Source organism: Fundulus heteroclitus, chromosome 13 (assembly GCF_011125445.2).
Source record: "Fundulus heteroclitus isolate FHET01 chromosome 13, MU-UCD_Fhet_4.1, whole genome shotgun sequence".
In the NCBI taxonomy this organism is placed as follows: domain Eukaryota; kingdom Metazoa; phylum Chordata; class Actinopteri; order Cyprinodontiformes; family Fundulidae; genus Fundulus; species Fundulus heteroclitus.
Window position 1 is genome coordinate 26,554,663 of NC_046373.1, and position 26,118 is coordinate 26,580,780.

The following is a 26,118-nucleotide window of genomic DNA, read 5'->3' on the forward strand; positions in this document are numbered from 1 at the left end:
ACAGGTCACAGAGCCCACCTTCCTCCACTGGTCTGCAGGGAGCCTCAGGGTGCTGCTCCAGCTGTAGAGGCCGTCCTTCTGCAGCACCACTCGGGCTCCTGTTTTCTTCCCAGGTGAAGCTGCTGCTGCTGCGTCCAGCTTCCAGGACAGACTCCAGTCTGAGGGGAAGCCCTTGTTGGCCAGACACATGAGGGTGGCCTTCCCCTGCTGCAGCTCCTCACTGGAGGGGGGCAGCACTGTCAGGGTGGGACGGGCATCACCTAGGAGACACCAATCAGGTTAGAGGACAGGAACTAGAATCTAACAACAGTCATTTCAACTCTTGTCCTGTTAGAGTTGATTTTCTCCATAAAGAAGTTTCTGACAGATGTCTTTCTGCTCTAACAGCCACTCAGCTCACGCTCTGTTTCACTTCCCTTTCAAAAATTGTTCATGCATATCAGCTCAGGAAGACTCAGAATACAGTTTGAACTAAAAGAATCAGTACTGAAATGTAGAACAAATATATTTAGAATTTTTTAACTGATATTCAAAATTACATTGGAACTGTAATTTGTGTTAAAACGAGATCACATATTTTTATTCAATTCAATTCCAATTCATTTAGTAAAAGTTCCCAAGAAACTCATACCGTTCAAAAGACCAACTCAATATCAGTTTTCTCATGTTTTTTTATCAGCAATTTTACAATACATATGAACAAAAGATATGCCCTTGGATTGCTGACCATTGTTCTCATGACTTTTAATCTTCAAATTGTTGACATTGCACTTCCAGTGTTGCTTTACACTCTTAACTTTTTTTTCTAGTCTTATTCAAAACACAATATGACAAAAAAAATGGAAACAAAGATTTAATTTTCTACTATCAACAGGAGACAGAACTATAATAAAAACAACATCCCACCAATGACACCCCACCACCACCGGTACCACCAAAAGCCCACCACAGACATACAAACTGAGTGAGCTGCTGTACAGAGACCTTTGACTGCAGTAATACACAGTTTTCATACATTTTCAGACTAAACCAAACCTTGAAGTCTAGAATAACCACTGAAAATCTAAATTTTAGTTTCATTCTTCTCCAAACCATAAAAAACTCAGATTGTAACCTACATTGGGTTTATGTTCTTAAAATAACATTTGTGTTCAATTTAATGCTAAAAACGTTTACAATTTGCCAAATTGTCATTTATCAAAGTAAAATATTTTAAAGAGACAGTTATTACTGAAAAAAAGCTTTTACTGTGACTTACTTCCAACCTCCAGTCTGGTTCCTCCACCGAACGTCAACCACAGTGATACAAACTCATTGAGCCGCCGTACAAAAACCTCTGACTGTAGAGAGACACGGCTCTCTGGCTTTCATAAAAACAAACTTCTTGAATAAAATCTGCTGCCTGTATCATATTCAGATCTTTAAAATCTCAATGATAACCAAACAATCTCACAGAATTTAGACTTTTATTCATAGCACTTTAATGTATGAATAACTTTAACATGTTTAATCCCCCGAAACAACAAAAAAAAACTTAGTTTATGGAAACAAGTTTAGATATACTAATTTAATAAATCACACAGAGATGATTCATTACAATGTACCCTCAAAGGAACAGAGTGTCCTGTGTTCTGCCATTATGTACTGTTTTAAGTTATTGTTCAATAAATAACTCTCGGTCTGTTAGGTATTGTCCGGTGAATATCAGTCCAAACAGCTGATATTAGGACAATAGTTGAAAGGGTGATTCGAGCACTGGCGTTCTTCTAACAGAAAACTCTGCACACATATAGAATAAAGGAGTGATAACTTCCCTTAAAGTTCAAGATTTTATTAAGAGAAATAATGAATATCCAGAGAACACCACAATAGAATGTTGTGTATCTAAATTAACACTTTATTTCAATCAATAAATCCTCTCTACAAGGCTAGTGTAACTTAACTAAACTACTAAGCAAAATTAAGATAAAAGGAAGCTAAGGAACTATTTACACACAACAGGACAGATAAAATAGTTGAAAAGCATCATCAGATTGATTCAGTGAATCGTGGTTCACTGCAGATCCAAGTTAGAAAATCTTAAAGTTATCTTAAAGATTGTGGAATGAGATCAAATTAGCTTGACTAATTTAGAACACTATTTGGTATGTGTTGCAACATATTCATAATGCAAATCCTGAGTTAAATAAAACATTATTTGAGAAAATAACATTTTAAAGAATGATTTCCACAGTAAAGTCAATACCTTTAGGACACTTGATTTTATTAATGCAATTATTTCTCCGGGAAGCTAGATGGTGCTGGAGCAATTGGTCATTAACTTTAGGGGTAATGCTGAGGTTAAACAAAACACCAATATATCGACATTAATCTTCCCCATTAACGCTCATAACACTATCAAACAATGGCAGAGCAAAAAACAAACATTATGTTTAAAACAAACATTATGTTTAAAACAAACCGTAGTTGCATTGACTCTCTGATAGCACTAATGTTATCTGGGAAGCTAATGATACTATGCTAGTGAACATCCGGCGCTAATTTAAAAAGATTTTTAAGCTCTATTCGGTCATAATGAGCAGACCAGACAACACAAACATTAATATCCAATCGGTGTATAAAATCCTAATGCAAATAAAGTTTGTTATAACCGTAAAATACAGTGAAACACATCAGCATAATATGGTAGTGAAACACATTAAAAAAATAAAATAAACCATCTTAAACGTTCCCTGCCAAACTCTGCTAAACCTCAGCCTTTGTGTCTGTTCGGTTTACTTTGAGCATCCAGTTGGTAAGAGTTGCTTCAGGGTGCAGCTTGTGTTCTGGTTGTTGTGACAAGGCAGCCGGGGTAAAAGCAGTTCAGGCGATCCAGGAAGGGTCCTTCCTGGATCTCCGGTGGTCTGCGCTCTGGCTGTGGGCACGGGGACCTCCGCACGACCTTCTTGGCGTGTCTTTGTTCGTAGGTTCCCTGCACAACTTGAAGGACTGATTTTCACATCAGCATTTCTCCTGCAAAAGCCGAGAAAAAGGTCACAAGCAGATTGTATCCATGGCAGTCGGCTGGTTAGGTCCCGATGTGTAACAGCAGGCTGTATTTAGCTCCAATTCTCTCTCCAATGTGGATGCTTATACAGTCCTCATGCCAACAGGAAGATAAATCTAAGGGGGTTTGGTATACAGCAGCGTTGGTACCCCCTCCTGCAACTGGCAGTCCCCTGGGGGCCTGTAAAAGTATCATTTTTTAGTGGTTTTTAACCTACAGTGTGATTTTATGCCACATGACTGATCGCACAACACCAGTGTAATATTTTTGCCAGTCCCAAGCCCAGACAAAGGTAGACTTGCATCAGGAATAGCTACCTTTAGTCTGCAAGGAAGTAGAAAACAAATAAAAGGAAGTCATGTTTGCAAGCAGAAAGAAAAGAGGAAAGCTAGAAGCCTATAACTGTGAGTAGGGACTTTGAATAGAGTTTTCCAACATGGTCAAGTAATTATGGATTATCAGACAGTAGGCCGACCGTCATCCATTGTGTAGCTCCAGGTTTTCAGCATGCTGAGTTGAGTGAACCTTCCTCAGTGCACACAAAGCATCTGCACACTGTAGCATGAGATTAGGTCATGTTTATATCAGGTCATTGATGTAAGATTAGATTCGTAAAGCATCAGGTCTGTAAGAGTTTCACATACATTATGTGTAGTCAACATAGCATCTCAGAGCTGGAATTTTTACAGAGTAGAATTGTTGGTAAGCTTGGTTTTACCCTTACTCTTGTCAGATTGATTTCACACTGCAGAGCTTCACAGTCACACATCCATCTGGGATTGCTCCATTTGAGATGTATTTCAGAAGGAGGGGCCTTATCAAAAATCCTTGCATATGATTATAAACCACTGTAGTCATCTTTACTGACTACAGTGGTTTACAGTAGTGCTACTTCAACCACTCACATTGAAACCAACATCGAAACCGAAAAGATAATTTCCAAAGCCGTTCTCGTGTCTTCTTTTAAATAATTAATAATTGGTAGATTGGAGAACACTGATGAAATAACAGCATCAATGTTACTGGGTTACCAGATTTCTCTAAGGAATACCAAGTACGTCTCTTATTTTGCTAAGTGGGAGGGCAGGCAGACAGTCTATGTCGGGGGGTTGGTTTGTTTTGCCAATTTTGCAAAGCTTACGGGGTGGGGAAGGCACGTTAGATTCTGCTATTCCACCAGGTTGGGTCAGCGGCAGGACCCGAGTAAATACCTCTTGTTGCATTAAACATTTTACTCCCTCATGATACACTGAAATCAGGGACATTTCTGGGGACAGCTTTTGCAGAGGACATGTCATCCAAAACGGGGACTCAGAGACGTCTCGTCACCGCTTGCTTCCTCGTTGCAATCCGCCATTGTTGCCTGAGTCCAAACAGTTGCTTCTCTGATACGTCACATCTATGAAAATCCTGCCCGGAGATTCTGATTGGCTCATCTATTTTACGGTGGTATTGAAATCCCTCCAAATGGCAGCTATTCCAGATAGATGTGTGGAGCTCGGCAAAACGACATCCATCTGGCAAGGGTCAAGTTACAGTGGCTTAGTTTAGCCAGCGGTCCAATGACCTTTGCTTGAAAATCAAAAGTGTAAGAAAGACAATGATGGAGCCAGTGGATCTTTATATGCCACTGAAATAAAGTTATTATTATACAAATGTGATTTTGATTTGACTTAGTAAGTTTTATTCTTAACATCCACAAAGATTCTCTAAATGTCGGTTCAATAAGATGGTGTATCCTACATCCTATGAAAAATATGAGATTTCAAAGAATCATATAAAATTACAAAATTGTATTATGGCAAAACTGAGGTGTGGTTTGATTGAACTTTCTTCTGATTTGGACACAGATATCTTTATATGTAACATCCAACCTGTTTCTCTGACAGAGAGCCTTTCACAATGATTAATGATATGATTAATCTACAAATTGAAATGATAAAAATTATACATTGACAACATAACCACAACAGGTAAATGCAGAAACGGTTGGAAATGTAAACAATCAATGTAAAGTACTTAAAACTGACGCCTGACAGGTCTTTAAAAACAGTTTTCAATGAAGTATGAAGAATATTTTCCACAAATTATCAATATCATCTTGCACAGAAACAAAAAAAAAATATTCTAATGAAGTGTTATTCAAGTGTTATTGGAATCAATAAAGAGCAGAAACATGGAAAAGGCTGGTCAGAGATTATAAGAAGGGAACAATTGTGGAAGAGCTAATAGAATGTTTTTCATTTATTTATAATTTCTGACATAGGAAATATGCTAAATAAAATGTAAATATGGCCATTTCTTTAAGCAACATTGTGTTTTTGTTTTCCAGTGGACAGTCATGTTATTTCCACCAAAAAATTAACTTCTTATTTGAGTGATAATAACTTCATGTTTAAATTTGATTTAGTGTGATTCACTGTGAGCTCATGTGCTGTTCTCTCGGCAGGTTGGAGGAAATATCCTGACATGTAGCAGGAGATGCAGATTAATAAATACATGACAGATGTTTCAGCAGAGAAAAGGAGGCGTTATGAGCTGTAGAGCTGAGCTCCATGTGACTGACTCTGTGTGTTTGCATATGTGTCCTGCCTCTCTGCTCCCAGCTGTTAAGAGGTCAGTGTTGATCAGTGGCTGTCCAGGCCTTTCAGAGCCACTGACACACCAGCAGCACAATGATGATGTCACTGACTCTATTGCTGACCACCCTGGAGCTCCTGGTTCACGGTGAGACTTTAAACCTTGTTTCAGGAATAAACTCTCTGATGATCATTCCTTCCAGGGCCACCTTTTATACTCTTCTAGAAGAGAGCTTCTTCTTGTCCAAATCTTTTTGATTTATTACTATAAGCTTTTCTTCTTATTAATTTATTTTCCAGGTTCCTCAGCAGAAATCATCCTGACTCAGACGCCTGAAACTCAGGCTGTTGTTGCAGGACAGACTGTTTCCATCACTTGTAAAGCCAGTTCCAGTGCTGGTACATGCCTCCACTGGTACCTTCAGAAGGAAAAACAGTCTCCCAAACTTTTAATCCATTCTGCTTCGTCCCGTCAGTCTGGGATTCCAGCTCGTTTCAGTGGAAGTGGATCTGGAACTGCTTTCACTTTAACAATCACTGGAGTTCAGGCTGAAGATGGAGGAGTTTATTACTGTCAACAGTGTAACAGCTGGCCGTTCACACAGTGATACAACGTCGTACAAAAACCTCCCAGCTGGAGAGGAACTGATCCACAGCTCTTTTTTAACACAAACTGTTTAACTGAGTGATAGTTTCTAAAAGTACACACTCACAGCTCTTCAAATAAATTCAATAATTAAATAAATCATGTGAGTAAGTTTACAACCCTGAAGCCGCAATGTTTCAACTGTTAATAAAATATTCTTAGAAGAAAACACATTTCACTCTCCAGGCTGTAAAATTAATGATTTTAAAGATTGTTTCACTAAATATTTTTATTTTGCTCTTTAAAAACTTCATCTTCTCAGAGTTGAAGAAGAAAACAACCAACAATGAAAGGCTTTTAACAAAGCTGTTTAATTATAGTTCCTAAATATAAAGTTATATAATGTACAGTACAATCAGCCAATTCTTTATTAAATGCTCTCTAAGGTGTATTTATGATATAACAATATATATCTAAGATAAACTTGCTTGATTTACTATATTTACTGATCTGATAGCACTATATGTGAAAGTGGTGAGTTATTTTTGATTCAACCGGGGCAACACTGACTTCCCGTTTGATAAGAAATCATGTCTCATTTCCTGGTCTTACATCAGTAACCATGACAACAAACGTGCATCACTGCTGAAGCACAGCAACAGTCATGTTTCTGCCCTGAAGATAAATGTTTGAGATTCAAATCTCATAAAGTATTTTAAAAAAAGAGAAGAAACCAGAATCTATATGGAATGAATTTTGTCCCATTACTTTTGCATCAAATTTGAAAATAAAAATTATGCTATCCAGAAATCAAACTTTGAATAACTTCTTAATCAAAATAAGGGTTTGAGAGTAATTTTGCTGTTGTCTCCGATTTATCTATTTTACAAAAATAAACTTTTTGTTGCTTTCCGCCGGAGTGAGAATGGAAATCTCATTTCTATTGGTCTGCATGATGTTAGTGACAACATTTTTATTGGTCAACGTGTGCATCAACAGGAGAAGAGAAGAAAATGTCATCTGGAAAACACAATTTTAAAGGAATGCAATTCATCAAACTCTTATAGAAAAACAGAATATTGAAAATATAAAATATGTGAAAAAAAAATGACATTTTAAAAAATTGAATCTGGAATAAAAGTGATTAAAAATAAATTCCGAGACAGCAACAGAAATATGCTCAAAACCATCTTTAAATTAAGAAGTTTTTCGAAATTTAATTTCTGGATTTATTTATTTTTCAAATGTCCGTTTACAAAACATGTTCTTTGCTTTCAACAGTAATGGAAAAAATTTCACTCCATAAGTCTATTTCAGTACTTAATGCGACTTTCAGCTGGTTTGTCATCCATCTCTGTCCCGCCAACTTCCAGCATAAATAAAACTGCTCAGCAGTTATTTTGCATTCACTGACAACATCTTTTTAATTAATCTTTATCAATCTTCTTATTGCAATAGATCTTAAATGTTTATTCTCCCACATCCAATATTTTTATTGTTTTTTCTTCTTTTTATTAAAACACACTGAGGGGAATTTTACTTTTCTTTGTGAGTAACCTAAGCTAGAATGGATGATGTCAACGTTTTTATCTTAGTCTTCATGTTTAAAATTATTCCATATTGATGTTAGGAGCCTTGAAAGTATCTACAGGAATATTTGAAAACCAGAAATTAGTTTTTTTGTGTTCACGGGCTGCACAGTGGAACAGTTGGGGGCAATGTTGCCTTGCAGATAAAAGTTTCTGGTTTCAAACCCGGGACCTCCAAGCCTATCATTTTACTTTTGTAATATAAAGAGATAAACCTCAAAATTAAAACATTAACATCCATCCATCCATTTTCTGACCCACTTAATCCCTCATGGGGTCGCGGGTGTTGAAAACATTAACAGTGGAAGGTAAAATCCCAATTTACAAACAAACAGCAGCATCAGATGGTTCCAACTTTGAGCCAGAGCATTTCCATAGAGAGGCACTTTGCATCAGCAGCACCATGCTCCAGTGCTCTGGGAGAGTTTATAGTCCTGAGAGTTGAACACTGGAGGACTGACAGCTGTCCTTCATCACAACAGAAGACACAGAAATCCTCCTCATCAAAAACATGACTTTGATCTGCGTCCTCATCTGGACTCTCCTCTGCTGCTGCTTCACAGGTAAAGTCCAGAGGATCAAACTCCTCTCCTCTATCAACATCTGTCCCTCTGAGATGAAGCCCACAAAACCATCAAGCTGCTTTATGTTTTTGTCTCTGTGTCCTCAGAGTCCAGAGGTCAGGTCACAGTGACTCAGCCTGCAGCAGTGACAGCTGATCTGGGAGGATCTGCCAGGATCCCCTGTAGGACCAGTCAGAATGTTTATGGCTCTAACTATTTAGCCTGGTATCAACAGAAAGATGGACAAACTCCTAAGCTGCTCATTTATTATACCAGCTCTCGAGCATCAGGGACTCCAAGTCGTTTTACAGGCAGTGGATCAAACTCTGACTTCACTCTGACCATCAGTGGAGTTCAGACTGAAGATGCTGCAGTTTACTACTGTCAGAGTTATCATGAAATCAGCGGTCAGGCTGTGTTCACACAGTGAAAAACAGTCGTACAAAAACCTCCCTCAGTCAGGCTGAACAGAAACTGCAGCTGAATGTCACAGCAGACTCTGACACAGCTCACTAAACACAGACACACACAGAGTAACAATCATTTATGGCAATATTCTTCCTCAAAAATACATTCACATGAATAGTTCCCATTAATATTAATGGTTTCATGGGAAGCTTTGAAGTTAATTTATGTATTTGAATATTTTAATAGACTTGTAAAAACTATGTTGTGGACAATAAAATTTGACCTGAGATTTACATAAAATGTCAGAATTTAGGTATGCATTATAGAAAACATTGTTAACAACCAGATTAAGATTTATCTCTCTTGGCTGAACACATATCCTCAGGTTCTGTCTGGATGTTCTTTAAACAGTGATACAATTGTTTTAGTCCTTAACTCTCCAGCTGCTCATTATTTCATAGGCAGTAGATCAAACTCTGACTTCACTCTGACCATCAATAAAGTTCAGGCTGAAGATTCTGTCAGAGCGACACTTTCAACAGCCAAGTTGTGTTCACACAGTGGAAAACAATCAATGAACTAACTCATTCAGACTGAATAGAAACACATGACTGGTGATGCTGACTGAATGCAAACACATGAGAACATGACATTCTAGTATTGCTTTATAAATAAAACCAAAGTTTTTGACCCATTTTTATAAAATCTACTAAAAACTAAGTTTAAAAGCTACAATACAGTTAGAAAGAAAAAATATAAATAGATTTTAATCTGGTTTGCACAGAGGATCAGATGTTTAAATCAATATAGAAGTTGATCCCAAAATTAACTACACTTGACACAGATTATCTGGGTCAATTAATTTGTGGTGATTAAGAAATATACCATTAAATAGATCCTGTTTATCTCAGGGAGTTTGCTTTAAATATAAATGTTATAAAACTGAGAGATAATTTTTAATGACACAGTCGCTGAAGAGGCTTTCAGCCATATCTTATGATGGTGTTCCGCTAATTTAGTTAAATTTCTGTCATTTTTTTAATTTTCAAAACTTATTGTTGTGAAAATAAAATTACATAAAATTAAAAATCACAACTGTAAAGCAAAAATAAAAATAGTTCAAATAAAGCTGACAGCTCTTGTTGATTGACCTTTGGTTGTTTTACAACCATGAATCAGTAATGAACCAGAGGTGAAGTCAATGACTGCCTGCAGCAGTCACCCTTCATCTTTGTGAGGGTCAGTCAGCATTAGAAGTCAGAGCATACGCAGGTTGAATGGTGGAAGATACCTTGGCTGGTACCAAGAAAGAGGCGAGAAAATACCCAAACCTCCTTTAAATAAAGCTAACAGCAGAGCATCAGGGACTCCAAGTCGTTTTACAGGCAGTTGATAAAACTGTGACTTCACTCTGACCATCAGTGGAGTTCAGGCTGAAAATGCTGCAGTTTACCACTGTTTGTAAAAAGGATGTGAAAAGTAAGTATTTGTTATAGCAGTGAAACTCAGTTACAGGGTCAGGGTTAGTGACTGATGGACATGAAACATTTTACCATCAGTCAGACTGAGAAGAAACTGTTGCTGGCAGCTTCAGCAGTCAGGCAAAAATGAGCCTTTTCACTCAAAAACATTTTATGTCAAATTTTTTGGTTCTTTCTTACATCTCCTGACTTAGGCAGCAGGGGTCAGCTAGCTTTCTGATGAGGTGTGAGATCTAAAAATGCCACAGAATGCCACATAAATGGCTGCATTAACACATTTATTAATTTTGTATCAAGTTATACACCACAGAAAACAACTATATTTATTGACATGTGTTGACAAAGTCTAGATCAACTTTTTTTAAACTACTTTGATCCATATTGAGTCTGCCATAACAGTAAAAGAACCATACAACAATAAAAACAAATATTCTTTCCATGCTCGGCTCAAATAATGATGAGGAAAAACAAACTCTGTAAACGTGTGGATGTAATCACCACTGCAAAAATTGGTCTAAATATAGGTGGAAACTGCTTGAGATAAATGTATTTGACCTAAATTTAAGCATGTATGTACATATCTCCCAGTGGAACTAATACGTTGACCTCGTAAAATAATATAATTAGATATACTGCACTTGAAATAAGATCATTGAGATAAGTATTTTTCAGTGCAAAAACCTTATTCCTTTGGCAGATCATTGTACCTATCTGCTTAAGGACAAATACACTTATTTCAATTTAATGTTATATACTCTTAGTTCCTTTTCCTCTGTGGCAGGAACATACTTAATGAGATCTCTGTCCCCGCTTTGTGTTTGCCAGTTCTGCTTTATGGGGATCACACTTAGTAACTTTAAGGAGCACACAGGTCTCTGAGTGTCCAGCAGTCAGACGACTACAGGAGGCGCTGAGGACACTCCTCATGTGAGAGAAAATCTGCTCACACAGATATGTAGAGCTGAATACTGTTAATAAAGCTGTGTCATTTTCTTGAGTCAAACCTGCCAGACAGTTAAAGGTAAGCTCCATGATCATGAACAGCTGTAGATTCCAGCTGCTGTTGTAGATCCACAAACTTTTTCCCCTACAGAGTCGAGCTCTTCATTAAAACTCTTGATAAATGTTGCGCTTATTGTACATATCCTTTAAATTTCTTCACCCTTAAATATTGAATTGTCTTTAAAAAAGTATTAAGATAATAACTTTAAAGAATATTAGACACATAAACTAGCAAAAAAAAGGTTATGCTCTTCAGTACTTTTGACAGGAGCATCTTTAAGTATTTTTACTGAAATCATAAACTTTTGTCTAAAATAGAGCAAAAAGGAAATTCTAAGCTGTATGAATGCCTAAATTGAAAATGTCCAGTGCAACAGTTTTAGTAAAACAATAAATATATTTAAGTAATAAAGTAAAGCCACAATTATTTTTTGTCAGTTTTATTTCAATCATCAAGTTATACATGAACAGATGAACACTTATGGAAGAAAAACAGAAAAACGATTGAAGAGCAAAAACAGAGCAGTAGCAGAAAAAGACCAGCAAACTCCCAGTGAATGAGCTCAGGACTGGGAACAGTGGTCTCTGGTCAGCGTCTGTGTGACTGCAGGCTGGGAGCCCTTGGAGGCCTCACAGGTCACAGAGCCCACCTTCCTCCACTGGTCTGCAGGGAGCCTCAGGGTGCTGCTCCAGCTGTAGAGGCCGTCCTTCTGCAGCACCCCGGGGCTCCTGCTCTGCTTCCCAGCTGCTGCTGCTGCTGCTGCTGTCGTCCACCTTCCAGGACAGACTCCAGTCTGAGGGGAAGCCCTTGTTGGCCAGACACATGAGGGTGGCCTTCCCCTGCTGCAGCTCCTCACTGGAGGGGGGCAGCACTGTCAGGGTGGGACGGGCATCACCTAGGAGACACCAATCAGGTTAGAGGACAGGAACTAGAATCTAACAACAGTCATTTCAACTCTTGTCCTGTTAGAGTTAATTTTCTCCATAAAGAAGTTTCTGACAGATGTCTTTCTGCTCTAACAGCCACTCAGCTCACGCTCTGTTTCACTTCCCTTTCAAAATTGTTCATGCATATCAGCTCAGGAAGACTCAGAATACAGTTTGAACTAAAATATATCAGTACTGAAATGTAGAAGCAATATATTACGTTTTTACCTGACATTCAAAATAACATTGGTTGTCATTTTCTTTACAAAAGGGAATAAAATGTTTATATACAGTTCTATATATCATATAGTAACATTTCAAATACATTTAAACTGTTCAGAAGCTCTGATCAATATCAGAAGTTTTCTCATGTCTATCATCAATACTTTGAGATTATGCTTCAAGTATCTCAGAAACAAAATGTACGTTCTTGGACGACTGATCCTTATTGTCATGACAATTACTCTTCAAATCGTTGACATTTTACTTCCAGTGTTGCTTCACACTTTAACCCTTGCTTTATGGTCTTATTTAAAACACAGTATAAGAAAATAATAAAAATAAAGATATAATTTCTACTTTCAACAGGACACAGAACTATAACTAAAAAACATCTAAACATTCACTGAGGCTGATTCCACGACCCAAAGTCCTCCACAGACATAAAAACTGATTGAGCTGCTGTATAGAAACATTTGACTGCAGAAAGACACAGTTTCCATACATTTTCAGAGTAAACTAAACCTTCAGCCTCAGATTATCCACCAAAATTATCACAATTTAGTCTCATCCTTTATCAAAGCGAAATACTCTAAACAGACAATTATTACTGAAAACAAGCTTTTACTGTGACTTACTTCCAACCTCCAGTCTGGTTCCTCCACCAAAAGTCCACCACAGTGATACAAACTCATTGAGCCGCCGTACAAAAACCTCTGACTGTAGAGAGACACGGCTCTCTGACTTCAGACTAAACTAAACCTACAATTTAGATAAAACACCTACAAAATCTGTCTATGTTCCACCCTGAAGAAGCTCCTTATCATCTACAAATTCAGATTTTTGTTCACCAAATGAATTTTTTTTTTTCTAAATGTTCTGTTTGTTTGAAAAGAAAATGTACAATTTTTTTCCTGGTTTTATTTGGAAAAAAATAAACATTGGCTAAACAAGAATGTTGCTTGTAAAAGAATAGCTTTAAATTTGACTTACTTCCAACCTCCAGTCTGGTTCCTCCACCAAACGTGTACCACAGTGATACAAACTCATTGAGCCGCCGTACAAAAACCTCTGACTGTAGAGACACGGCTCATTCGCTTTCATGAAAACAAACTTCATAAATAAAATCTGCTGCCTGTGTCATATTCAGGTCTTCTAAATCTAGATGTAAACCAATCATAATTATAATTGTCATGAATTATTATTATTAATTGATAATTTAATTTAAAGCAAATAGAATTATAAATAATGCTAGCATGTTTTATCCCCCAGAAAATTATTTTGTATAACAGTTATTAGTCTAAGGAAAATAGTTTAGATTAATAATTTAATCCATCACTCTGGTAAACTACTATTCAATGCAATGCAGCCTCACAGGGGCAGATTGTCCTGTGTCCTATTCTGAGTTTGGTCACAAAGCTGGATAAATGCAGAGAGTTGTATCAGGAAGGGCATCCGTTGTAAAACGTTTGCCAAATTTACCATGTAAGACAATAACATGATCTACATACCGGATTAATTGAGAACAGGGTGAACAATAACCGCTATTTATGCTCGGGGATATTGACCTACTGTTGGTCAGCAAGGAAGAAGAGAAAGAAGAGGAGAAGAAGAAGAAAGACAACAGTCTATGACTGAGAGTAGAGACTTTAAATGGAGTTCTCCTACATGGTGATATAATTAGGGATAATCAGAAAGTAGGTGGACAGTCATCCATTGGTGTGGCTGCAGGCTTTTGGCATGCTGAGGTGAGTGAACCTTCATCAGGGCACACAGAGCGTCTGCATGCATGATTAACTCATTTATATTGGTGCACGGTGGAATAGCGCTGGTGTTAAATCTTTTGCAGTTTCATGTGCAGTTACATGGTATCTCAGAGAAGATTTTTAAGGGGTATAATTGCTCATTCGTTTTTGGTAGCTTGGTTTATCTAGTGGTCAAATTGCTTTTCTTTAAAATCAAAGGGGTAGAAATAAATTGCTGGGGCTAAGTCAGTGGATCTTTATATGCCACTAAAATATAGGTATTAAATACACATGATTTTGATTTGAATTGGTCTGTTTCATCCTCCTCGGGCTAAGCCAGTGGATCTTTAAAAACACATTTGTTTAGCATTGCCTTCGACTGTTCTAGTTAAACTGTTTGACTGACACATCATTAGTTCAACTTTGTAGTTCAACTGTTTTTTATGTTTGCTTTTAGTCTCTATTTTCCCATGTTCTATTTTGTTTCTAAATTGTATTCCTACTTGCTTAAATTTTTTTTCTCTGTATTTTAATCATGTAAAGCACTTTGCATTGTCTCTGTACTGAAATAAAGTAAATTTGCCTTGCCTTATATGCCACTAAAATAAAGGTGTTACATACATATGATTTTGATTTGACCTGGTATGTTTCATCCCCATTATTCACAAAAATTAAATTAAAGCTGCAGCCTAAAAATGGAAAGATGTTAAAAGTGAAGATTGTGCCTGATAAATCGTTAAAAACAAAAGTAATGTGAAGAATATTTTCTATACATCATTGATGGGATTTTGCACAGAAACAGAATATTCTGACTGAAAGAGCAACTGCAACTTAAAGATCCGTGTTCCTACAGGAATCACTACAGAACATTTCCATAGAGAGCCACTTTGCATCAGCAGCACCATGCTCCAGTGCTCTGGGAGAGTTTATAGTCCTGAGAGTTGAACACTGGAGGACTGACAGCTGTCCTTCATCACAACAGAAGACACAGAAATCCTCCTCATCAAAAACATGACTTTGATCTGCGTCCTCATCTGGACTCTCCTCTGCTGCTGCTTCACAGGTAAAGTCCAGAGGATCAAACTCCTCTCCTCTATCAACATCTGTCCCTCTGAAATGAAGCCCACAAAACCATCAAGCTGCTTTATGTTTTTGTCTCTGTGTCCTCAGAGTCCAGAGGTCAGGTCACAGTGACTCAGCCTGCAGCAGTGACAGCTGATCTGGGAGGATCTGCCAGGATCCCCTGTAGGACCAGTCAGAATGTTTATAACAACAACTATCTAGCCTGGTATCAACAGAAAGATGGACAAACTCCTAAGCTGCTCATTTATTATGCCAGCACTCGAGAATCAGGGACTCCAAGTCGTTTTACAGGCAGTGGATCATACTCTGACTTCACTCTGACCATCAGTGGAGTTCAGGCTGAAGATGCTGCAGTTTATTACTGTCAGAGTGCTCACTATATTAGCAGCTTGTGGGTGTTCACACAGTGAAAAACAGTCGTACAAAAACCTCCCTCAGTCAGACTGAACAGAAACTGAACTGCAGCTGCAGAGACTGATTCTGTTCAGTGAACAAACTAAAACACGCTTTCCGGTTTTAATCTGGTAAAATTGACTTCAGAGCTTTTCTTAGAGAAGTATAAAACAATGCTGTTTAAACTTCTAAACTCAAAATATTTTAACTAAATTTTGAAACACTTTGTTAACATCCAAATCTGAAGCTGTTTCAGGCAACTAGACAATGACAATAACCTTTGAGCTTTATGACCTCTACCTCACAGGTGTTTAAAACTGATTTTACAGGAGAGACATAATATCAATATTCCAGTCAATAAACTATTCACTGAGATCAAATAACTACATTACAAACATTGCTGAATCAGTATGAGAATAAAATAAAACATGGAGGAAACATATCAGGATAAAATGTGATGAACTCTGTAAACATGCTCAACTTCACACCAAGCTGACTTTTCACATCTTCAGTCCTCTAATGTCACCCAACATGTATTATGACTAATCGTGAAAAGAGATCAACATTTTTTCGTTTACCTTTTAACTAATTGTCAACATTTATATAACTATATTGTCTATAGTTTGATAGACAAAGCCAGGTCATATAGTTCAACTAGAAATTTAGGCTCGCCATGCCTCAGTGTTCTGCTGTTGTCCTACAATCAGACGATTTTCTTTTTTGATCCGAAACCCCTCAGTGTCTGGAGATAAAGCACAGCATGCAAAAGGATTAAATATGTAAGAAAACATTACGGTGAACATAAAATACTTTTAATCTTATTCTGCAGTAAAAAGAGGCTCAATGTGAGTTTCATAAGCAGAAATTTTTTATTGAATACAAAATCAAATATAACTCCCATCATTACATGGTAACATTATTACTACCGGGTCGTCATTAGTTTAGTGAGAAACAAAACTCAAAATATTTTATTTTAATTATCTGTTTCAAATTATCTAAGTTTAAATTATTGTGAAAACATGTTTTTATCCTATTTTACATTAATCAAAGATGAAGCTGTATGCGGCAGCTAGAGTGACTGGCTATGACCTTTGACCTTCATGATATCTGATTTACAAACAAAATAAGATAAAATGGAAGTTAAATCATTTTTAATATACAGAGACATAAGCTGTATAATTATACCAATTAAATAAGTTTGGTGTCTCAATAGTTTATCTAACAAATAGTAAATATGAATCAAATCTATAATACAAATTGTCAATAAAAAGGTAAAAGAAACAGAATAATCTCACATTGCTATGTGAGATCTTTCAGCTGCTCACTTATTCAGGAGTCACCACAGCAAGTCGTTACAACTTAGACAGAGACTAGGAAGAGTTTTCAAGCCAGATTCCCTTCCTGACACAACCAGAGCTTGAACCTGGGTCCCCTGTATCAAAGATGCAGACTTAGCCCACAGTCACATCAAAGACTGTATCACAATATGAAGGCTGATACTGTTTTCTTTAAGATATTTTAAATGTAAAACATCAAAATGGATATAACATTTAAAATTGTGGACTAACTACACACAGACTCGTGTTTTCAAGCGTGTGTTTCTGTTAATTAGGATCATTTTCTGCTAACAGTTAATGAAAATGTGATATTAAAGATTAGATTATTACATCAAACTAATAAAAACAGTATTGTGGGCCTAAAGAAAAGTAGGTTATTTTCAAATGTACTTTTAATCTGAGAAATGAGCCTCATTGAATTGCGTATTCTAATTAATTGAAAATCAATAGATTAATAGTAATATATTTTCAGAATGAAAGAAAATATTAATCAGCAACAGGTTCTGTAACTTAAAAGAAATGATCTGCTGTATTGATTCTAGGCTGATAAAACGTAAATATGGTGTCAAAAGAGGGAGTTATCTCTATGACTTATTTACCTGCTCTGCAACAAAAGCTTCTCGAGGTCAGAGGAAGTCAGGAAAGTCGGGGAAAAGATGCCAAGTTTAATGCTGTGTTCAAGGGAGTTCATGGAAAGCAGGCAAGGACTTGCTGATTCATTTAAAACCAGCTAATATGTGCAATAAATATTCTTATTGCTGGACATAGCAGAATAAATTATTAAATGAGCATTAAATCATTATTGCAAACATACCTTTCCTACCTGTTTACTTTAAAGTCTAACTCTTGGACTGAATGTACTTTTACGCAGATGCATTCAAATAGTTACCAGAGTAAAGAAATGTATATTATATGTGAATTATGTTCGCCGTTTGGAAGTAATTTCGATAAAACTTGCTGTATAAGCAAATGAGCCCGAACATTCTTCAATCGGGCTGCTCCGGAATGTGACGTCACATACAGAACGAGTACCATGCATCCGGCTGCTAACACTATGACTTTCGCTACTGATTTATTATATTTAATTAATAACTCTTACTCTACGTACAAAAAATGTATTAAAAAAAAAGTGTCTGATACATCTACAAACTCCACCGCAAGCATCGGCGACTCCGATACCGAATATATATACGAAGAAATGGAGTTTGAACAAGGTGAACCGGGGGAGACTATATCTAATGCTGCTCAAGACATAGAGCCCATGCTCCATTGTAAGTACCCCTCAAAATCCTCGCTCGTGAAGTGTGAATTGCATAAAAAACTTTTGTCACTGCCGGCAATCCAGTCCTTTCTCGTTTCTTTTACGAATTTATCCCATTTCTTTCTTACCTTTTGATCCACCGGCCAAGTATGTAGCGCTACTTTCTGGACTGCACTAGACCGCGGTGAAGTTGGTTTGACATGGACATTCAAGCTCCACGGCGTCAGCGGAGCACTCTTGAGAGACAAAAATCAAATCAGATTTGTTGACGGTCCCACCGCGTATGGGAGAAGGGAGCAGCTGAGAGACGCTGGCCGAAGTCGTAGTCCTTCAACCGGATCAACCGTGAGCTAGATCCCGCTGACCCCGCGGAGCTTGAATGTCCAATGTCAAACCAACTTCACCGCGGTCTGCACTACAGCCACCAACTACGCACCTAGAAGGCATTTTATTGTGGACTTAGTTCGGCATTTTTTTTTAAAAAAAGCGCTTGCTCAAAGTAGACGTGGATCAGCAGATTTGGTGTGTGAAAGAAGATACTGGAAAACATCCATATATATATCTTTGTTCGCCGTACTGGTTGTACAATGTAAACAATGTGTGTTTCTATGCAAGTTCGCTTTGCGCATTCCCGGTGTTCTTGAACTGACGTCACACGTCGGATATGGCCGATCGTAAACGGAGGCAGCACTCAAACGCGGAATACCATAATCGGTGTAAAAAATGTGCAATATTTCATATTTAAACTTAATTTGAACACTTTTGATACATGAATATTCAAAGTTCAAGTTCAACGGTTTTCAGGATTTTTTTTCAGTCTAAGAGTTAGACTTTAAGCTGCTTAAACGTAAGCTAGCCTTTCTTGTCCTATTATTTGATTTGAACAAAGTAAAAAAAAAATGGGATTTTAACATTTAGGTTGATACTTATTTTTAAGATTATTTCAAAAGTCAAAACCATATGCAATGAACAGAAACCCTTTATAGAAACTGAGCTCATTAAAAGAGAACACCATGACATGTTTTTCCAGATTATGTAGGATTCCTCTAGATGTGTAGTGTGCCATTTTTTCTCCAATTTCCTAACATTGTCTCTCAAATAACACAGATCTGGATTAAACCAGGGAGCCAGATTCCTGTGAATAAAAACCTTTTTATATATATATATATTTTGTCTAATGCAAAACTTAACTATTAAGTGACACCATCAACAAAGGCATCAATTTGTGTAGGGAAGAAAAAACATTGGTGTGGAAAGAGGGAGTTATCTCTGTGACCTACTCACCTGCTCTGCAACAAAAGCTTCTGGAAGGCAGAGGAAGTCAGTAAAGTCGGGGAGAACAGGCCAGGTTTAATGCTGTGTTCAAGGCAGTTCATGGAAAACAGGCGGCCCTCTGCTGAGTATTTCTGTGATACTGAGGATATTAAAAGGGGGGCAGACTCTTTAAAATTTGATACAGCATTAACTGATAAAGTTCTACTATAATGAAGCCCTTGTTTGGGGGTGGAGAGCTCAGTTATATTGAACTCAAAGATTATTAAAAATGGTCAGATTGGACAGGGTTGTGAGGAAATACTGTTATCTCCTTGCAATCCATGCCATATGTCAGCACAAGGACCAAAGTATGAATTCAGGAATGCATCGATTTCTGCAAATTATGAGCAAAATCATTTTAATCTAGCATAGTTTTAAAGGCTACATTATGGTTATCACACTGAATGTTGAAATTCCCCACTATAAGAACCTTGTCAGTGTTTATCACTAAATCATATAAGAGGTCTGAGAACTGATCTAAAACCTGAGAGTAAGGGCCTGGTGGACGATACTACAAACAAATAGAAGAGGCTTTATTGCTTTGCAGTTTGGATGAGGGAAACTAAGGGTTAAATGTTGAAAAGAATTGTAGTTATTATTTGGCCTGGGACTAATTAATAAATCAGACTGAAAGATAGTTGCTACTCCTCCTATTAGTTATGGGAATGTGAAAATTTGAATAATTGGAGGGAGTTGACTCATTTATACTAGTCCTCTTTCATCCAGGTTTCTATTAGACAAAATAAATCAATCTAACTATCAGAAATTAATTCATTAACTAACCAAATTTTGAAGGGCGAGACATGATATTTAATAAAACACGTTTTGTTTTATTTTTGGTTCAAATTGAGTTGTACTGATAAAGTACAGAAAATATGTTGAAGAAAGTGCAAAGTAACCAAAACTTTTGGCTGTGATTTCAATGGAAAAAATGACATTTTCCTTTTTGTTACTCATCTGTCAATGTTATGGTAACATTTAAAATTTCTACAATGATCTTAATCCATTAGAAAGACTAAAGAGAAATAAATAAATATCTGGGTATTGTTTTATGTGTTTTATTCTGTAAAACCTCATATTCATAAATTCATATTGTTCCAAACTCCCGGCAGGAGTCAGTCAGAGCATTTCCATAGAGAGGCACTTTGCATCAGCAGCACCATGCTCCAGTGCTCTGGGAGAGTTTATAGTCCTGAGAGTTGAACACTGGAGGACTGACAGCTGTCCTTCATCACAACAGAAGACACAGAAATCCTCCTCATCAAAAACATGACTTTGATCTGCGTCCTCATCTGGACTCTCCTCTGCTGCTGCTTCACAGGTAAAGTCCAGAGGATCAAACTCCTCTCCTCTATCAACATCTGTCCCTCTGAAATGAAGCCCACAAAACCATCAAGCTGCTTTATGTTTTTGTCTCTGTGTCCTCAGAGTCCAGAGGTCAGGTCACAGTGACTCAGCCTGCAGCAGTGACAGCTGATCTGGGAGGATCTGCCAGGATCACCTGTAGGACCAGTCAGGATGTTTATGTTGATTCCAACGGCCACTATCAAGCCTGGTATCAACAGAAAGATGGACAAACTCCTAAGCTGCTCATTTATTTTGCCAGCACTCGAGCATCAGGGACTCCAAGTCGTTTTACAGGCAGTGGATCAAACTCTGACTTCACTCTGACCATCAGTGGAGTTCAGGCTGAAGATGCTGCAGTTTACTACTGTCAGAGTTTTCATTACATCAACAGTCAGAATTTGTTCACACAGTGAAAAACAGTCGTACAAAAACCTCCCTCAGTCAGACTGAACAGAAACTGCAGCTGAATGTCACAGCAGACTCTGACACAGCTCACTAAACACAGACACACACAGAGTAACAATCATTTCATGGAGATATATTTCCTCACAAATACATTCACATGAATAGTTCACATTATTATTGCTGGTTTCATGGGAAGCTTTGAAGATAACTTATAGGTTTGAATATTTTATTAGACTTTTAAAAACTATGTTGTGGAAGATAACCTGAGATTTAAATAAAATGTCAGAATTTAGGCACGCATTATGGAAAACATTGTTAACAACCAGATTAAGATCAGAATCAGAATCAAGTTTATTGGCAAGTTGGTTTGCACTTAAAAGGAATTTGACTTGGTGCAGACAAAAAATAAAATAAAATGTATGTATATATATATATATATATATATATATATATATATATATATATATATATATATATATATATATATATATATATACACAGAAGCTATATACACTCAGTAAATTGTGCATTAATGTAACGCAGAAGCTTGTCCTGAATGGGGGAGAGAGACAGTGTCCAGTTTCACGGGCAGCTCTTGGCGTTGTTCATAACGCTGGTAGCAGATGGGAAAAAACTGTTCTTGTGACGTGAGGTTGTGGTCCTGATGGACCGCAGCCTCCTGCCAGAGGGAAGTGACTGAAATAGTCTGTGACTGGGGTGCGAAGGATTAGCCACAATCTTCCGGCACGCCTCAGAGTCCTGGAGGCGTACAGGTCCTGGAGAGATGGAAGATTACAGCCAATCACCTTCTCTGCAGACTGGATGACACGCTGCAGTCTGCCCTTATCCTTAGCGGTGGCACCAGCGTACCAGATGGTGATGAAGGAGGTGAGGATGGACTCAATGATGGAGGAGTAGAACTGCACCATCATTGTCCTTGGCAGGTTGAATTTCTTCAGCAGCCGCAGGGAAGTACATCCTCTGCTGGGCTTTCTTGGTGAGGGAGTTGATGTTCAGCTCCCACTTTGGGTCCTGGGAGATGACAGTTCCCAGGAAGCGGAAAGACTCCACAGTGTCGATGGTGGAGTCACAGAGGGTGATGGGGGAAGCTGGGGCTGAGTTCTTCCTGAAGTCCACAACCATCTCCACTGTTTTTACAGCGTTGAGCTCCAGGTTGTTCTACCTGCACCAGGTCACCAGATGGTCAGCCTTCCACCTGCAGGCGGACTTGTCACCATTAGAGATAAGTCCGATGAGAGTGGTGTCGTCCGCGAACTTCAGGAGCTTGACAGACTGGTGACTGGAGGTGCAGCTGTTGCTGTACAACAGCTGCATATTTAGCTCTCTTGGCTGAACACATATCCTCAGGTTCTGACTAGATGTTTTTTAAACAGTGATACAATTGTTTTAGTCCTAAACTCTCCAGCTGCTCATTATTTCATAGGCAGTAGATCAAACTCTGACTTCACTCTGACCATCAATAAAGTTCAGGCTGAGATTCTGTCAGAGCGACACTTTCAACAGCCAAGTTGTGTTCACACAGTGGAAAACAATCAATTAACTAACTTATTCAGACTGAATAGAAACACAACTGATGACTGGTGAAGCTGAATGAATGGAAACACATGAGAACGTGACATTCTGTTATTGCTTTATTAAGAAATAAATAGTTTTTGACCAATTTTTATGAAATCCACTAAAAACTAAGTTTAAAAAATGAAGCTGAGGCGCAAGTTCAATCGAAGAAAGTCATCGCCTGCCTCCATTCAATCAGAGTCCGATCCGCCTCTGATGTGAGCCAATCAGCTACGAACCGCACCTCCATGAAGCCAATCAGCATCCCGCGCTCATCTTAAAAGCAACTTCAAATCCACGTCTCAGCCTGCTAACCAGCAAGCGCAAACAGATTGCATGTTGGATTTCGAATCAGATGTCCGATTCAAGACGTTAACAACTCATCCTCAAATCCTGCTGCTCTTAGGAACGCCATCTAGCCGCGCATCCATCCTCTGCAATCTCTGTATTCGCTCCAGCATATCTTAACCAGCACTGACCTGGATTCGCTCTCTTAGCGAGCCTTCTTCCGCCGTGGCGTCTCATTCCGTCTCCCAACCTCTGTTTTCATCAGCTCCGATTCCTGGCGCTATGAACTTGCAAATCCCCGCTTTTCACAAGCGACGTAGACGCCGTCCCAACTCTGACTCAGTTCCGGTCCCGCTCTGCTTCGTAGCCGAAAGCGGCTATCGTCCTGCGCAACTTTCAGCCGGATCTCCTCTCATGCCGCTCCTAGCAGCTCAAGGTAACACGTATCCACTCATGTTTTCATTCTTATTACATGCATTTCGCTCATCATGCTCCTGAACTGTCCGTCTGTTAGGCAGAGGTATCCCATCCATTCTGTTTGTTTTCGTTTTCTTCTTCTTATGGTTTTGGCGGTTGGCTACAGGCTTGTAGTAGCATTACTGCCACCTACTGGTTGCAGTATGGTTCGTGATGGACTCCATTAATCTTCTCTTATTTCATAATTATGTCATTCTAATTCAACTCATTGTTCATATTTTCTACAGTAATTTCTTGTCCATAGTATGCTTGATTTTAAGTGTTAAGTTTGTAAGTTGAAATGTTAACCTTACCATTTTTCCTCTTTGGTTTTCCCATTCCTGTGTTCTCTTACTATCTTTGATATGGCAACGTTCTTCTCGTCTCCCCTTTATCATCAACCTGCAGGCTGTATTAGCAAATGTCTCAGCATTTTAAATCTCTGATTTCGTCATTCAAAGACTTACTATTGGCAATCCTTCCGCATTAAGTACCTTCAATGTCATTCACGTTCAGTTTAACCGGACAGTAGGGTTGAGTTGTTACTTAACCCATTTTATTTCAGAAGTGCATTTTAAATCCAGCAATTTATACCAATTGTTGTGCCCTTCACAAGCTCTGCTGCTCTGGCCAGGCATTCATAAAGTATTCTGTCAAATTCTCTTCACCTACTTTCATCGGGCACTGCCACGTGCTACGTTGTGTGCCTTGTCTCGTGCCCTGTCTCGTACCCTGCTCGTACCTGTCTCATACCCCTGCCATGTGCCCGGCCATGTGCCCGCCATGTGCCCTGCCATGTGCCCGTCTCCTACTCCTCATGTACTCTGTATGTGCCTGTTTTGTGTCCTTCATGTCATGAGCATTCATCTTTCATGTCCCCATGCATCAGCATCCATGCATCAGCCCCCATGCATCAGCCCCCATGCATCAGCATCCATGCATCAGCCCCCATGCATCAGCCATGCAGCAACCCCGAGCACCGGCCGAGCACCCCACCATTCATCTCACCTCATCTCACCATCCATCTCACCGTTCCCCTCACCTCACCTCACCATTCACCTCACCTTCATCTCCCATTCCACATCACTGTTTTGTAGGCCTTCGCGGCAAACGGCCCTGTTTTGTAGGCCTTCGCGGCAAACGGCCCTGTTTTGTAGGCCTTCGCGGCAAACGGCCCTGTTTTGTAGGCCTTCGCGGCAAACGGCCCTGTTTGGTAGGCCTTCGCGGCAAACGGCCCTGTTTGGTAGGCCTTCGCGGCAAACGGCCCTGTTTGGTAGGCCTTCGCGGCAAACGGCCCTGTTTGGTAGGCCTTCGCGGCAAACGGCCCCTGTTTGGTAGGCCTTCGCGGCAAACGGCCCTGTTTGGTAGGCCTTCGCGGCAAACGGCCCTGTTTGGTAGGCCTTCGCGGCAAACGGCCCTCTCATTAAGCTACGCTGCTTCTCCTTTTCATTCTTCTCTGCCCGTCTGGAGCATGCTTTCTCTGTGGTGCCTGAATTGGCACAATGTTCAGTCATGTTACCATCTTCATCCTCTTCATTCATTCATCTTGTGGTCACTTCCTCTCCTAGATCTTCCTTTCACTATTCTCAGTTTGTCCTTTTAAATTAAACCTGTCGGCCTGCAAATCGAGTTCTAGGTATTGATCTAAACTTGGTTCCAGCATGGTTCCTGCCGGCAATAAGCTCTCGAATTCACAAGATATCAGTCTCGTCCCATATCAGTTATTTTCAACTGTCAGCTGCCCTCCTTGCTTGGTCACCTCAATCTCACAAATGCATCATTGCCAGAGTCATGCTTTATTTCCAGGCAGCTAGAGTTCGCTAAATTTGTTCTTTCCTTCTTGAACAGGATACTCTGGTTGAGAGCTGCCGTTTTGACCGTCTGGTCTGCTTCTCGCCTGATCGAAATATATTCTATAATGCCTTTCTGTCGTGGATGTGTTTAAAAATTTACGGATGCTGCCATCCGTAGGTTTTGGGGGGGGTTCTCTATAATTGTTTCACAGGTTCCTGATCACTCAAACAATGGGCTCGGTCATCATCATCATGCCTCACACATCGTTCTGAGCTTCCATTCATTTTAGCTGCCCAATGCCTCTCGGCTTTAAGGTAATCTAACTGCAAATACTGGTGGTGGATTGAAACTTTTCACATGTTCCGTCAGACCCTTCAGGTTTCACTCTTTCAAATTGAGTTTATCATTCATAATCATCACAGTTCGTAACTCTCCTATCATATAGTTGATCTTTCATGCTTCTTTCACATCATCATTAATCACATGTATACTTTCATTCATATTGCCACTCATGTTGACAGTTATCCCATCACTCATTCTGTTATGTATCCTGCAATGCACTCTCTCGTGCGTCTCGAAGAATCTGGTCCTGCGTCTCGTCATGTGTTCTTTCATGCCTGCGTCAAGCATTCTGATATGCATCCTGTTATGCATCATGTCACCTGTGTCGCATCTTGTCATGATTACTCATTTCTCTACGTGCATCATCTGCAAGACATC

The 26,118-nt window shown here is 38.8% G+C and overlaps 1 pseudogene and 3 gene segments (V, D, J or C); 2 read left to right on the forward strand and 2 right to left on the reverse strand.

Moving 5' to 3' along the window:
- LOC118565466 overlaps window positions 1-4,403 on the reverse strand; it is a 22,340-nt gene extending 17,937 nt beyond the window's left edge. The window contains 2 exon segments of the C gene segment in view: window positions 146-260; window positions 4,376-4,403. Coding sequence covers window positions 146-260; window positions 4,376-4,403 — 143 coding nt within the window.
- Window positions 4,404-11,678: 7,275 nt separating this feature from the next.
- Window positions 11,679-15,050, reverse strand: LOC118565467 (annotated as a pseudogene).
- Window positions 15,051-15,156: 106 nt separating this feature from the next.
- LOC118565297 lies at window positions 15,157-15,733 on the forward strand. The segment is given in 2 exon segments: window positions 15,157-15,208; window positions 15,316-15,733. Coding segments are annotated over 2 exon segments (375 nt in total).
- A 5,069-nt stretch (window positions 15,734-20,802) lies between these two features.
- Window positions 20,803-21,293, forward strand: LOC118565468. The segment is given in 2 exon segments: window positions 20,803-20,854; window positions 20,962-21,293. Coding segments are annotated over 2 exon segments (384 nt in total).
- Window positions 21,294-26,118: the final 4,825 nt, after the last annotated feature.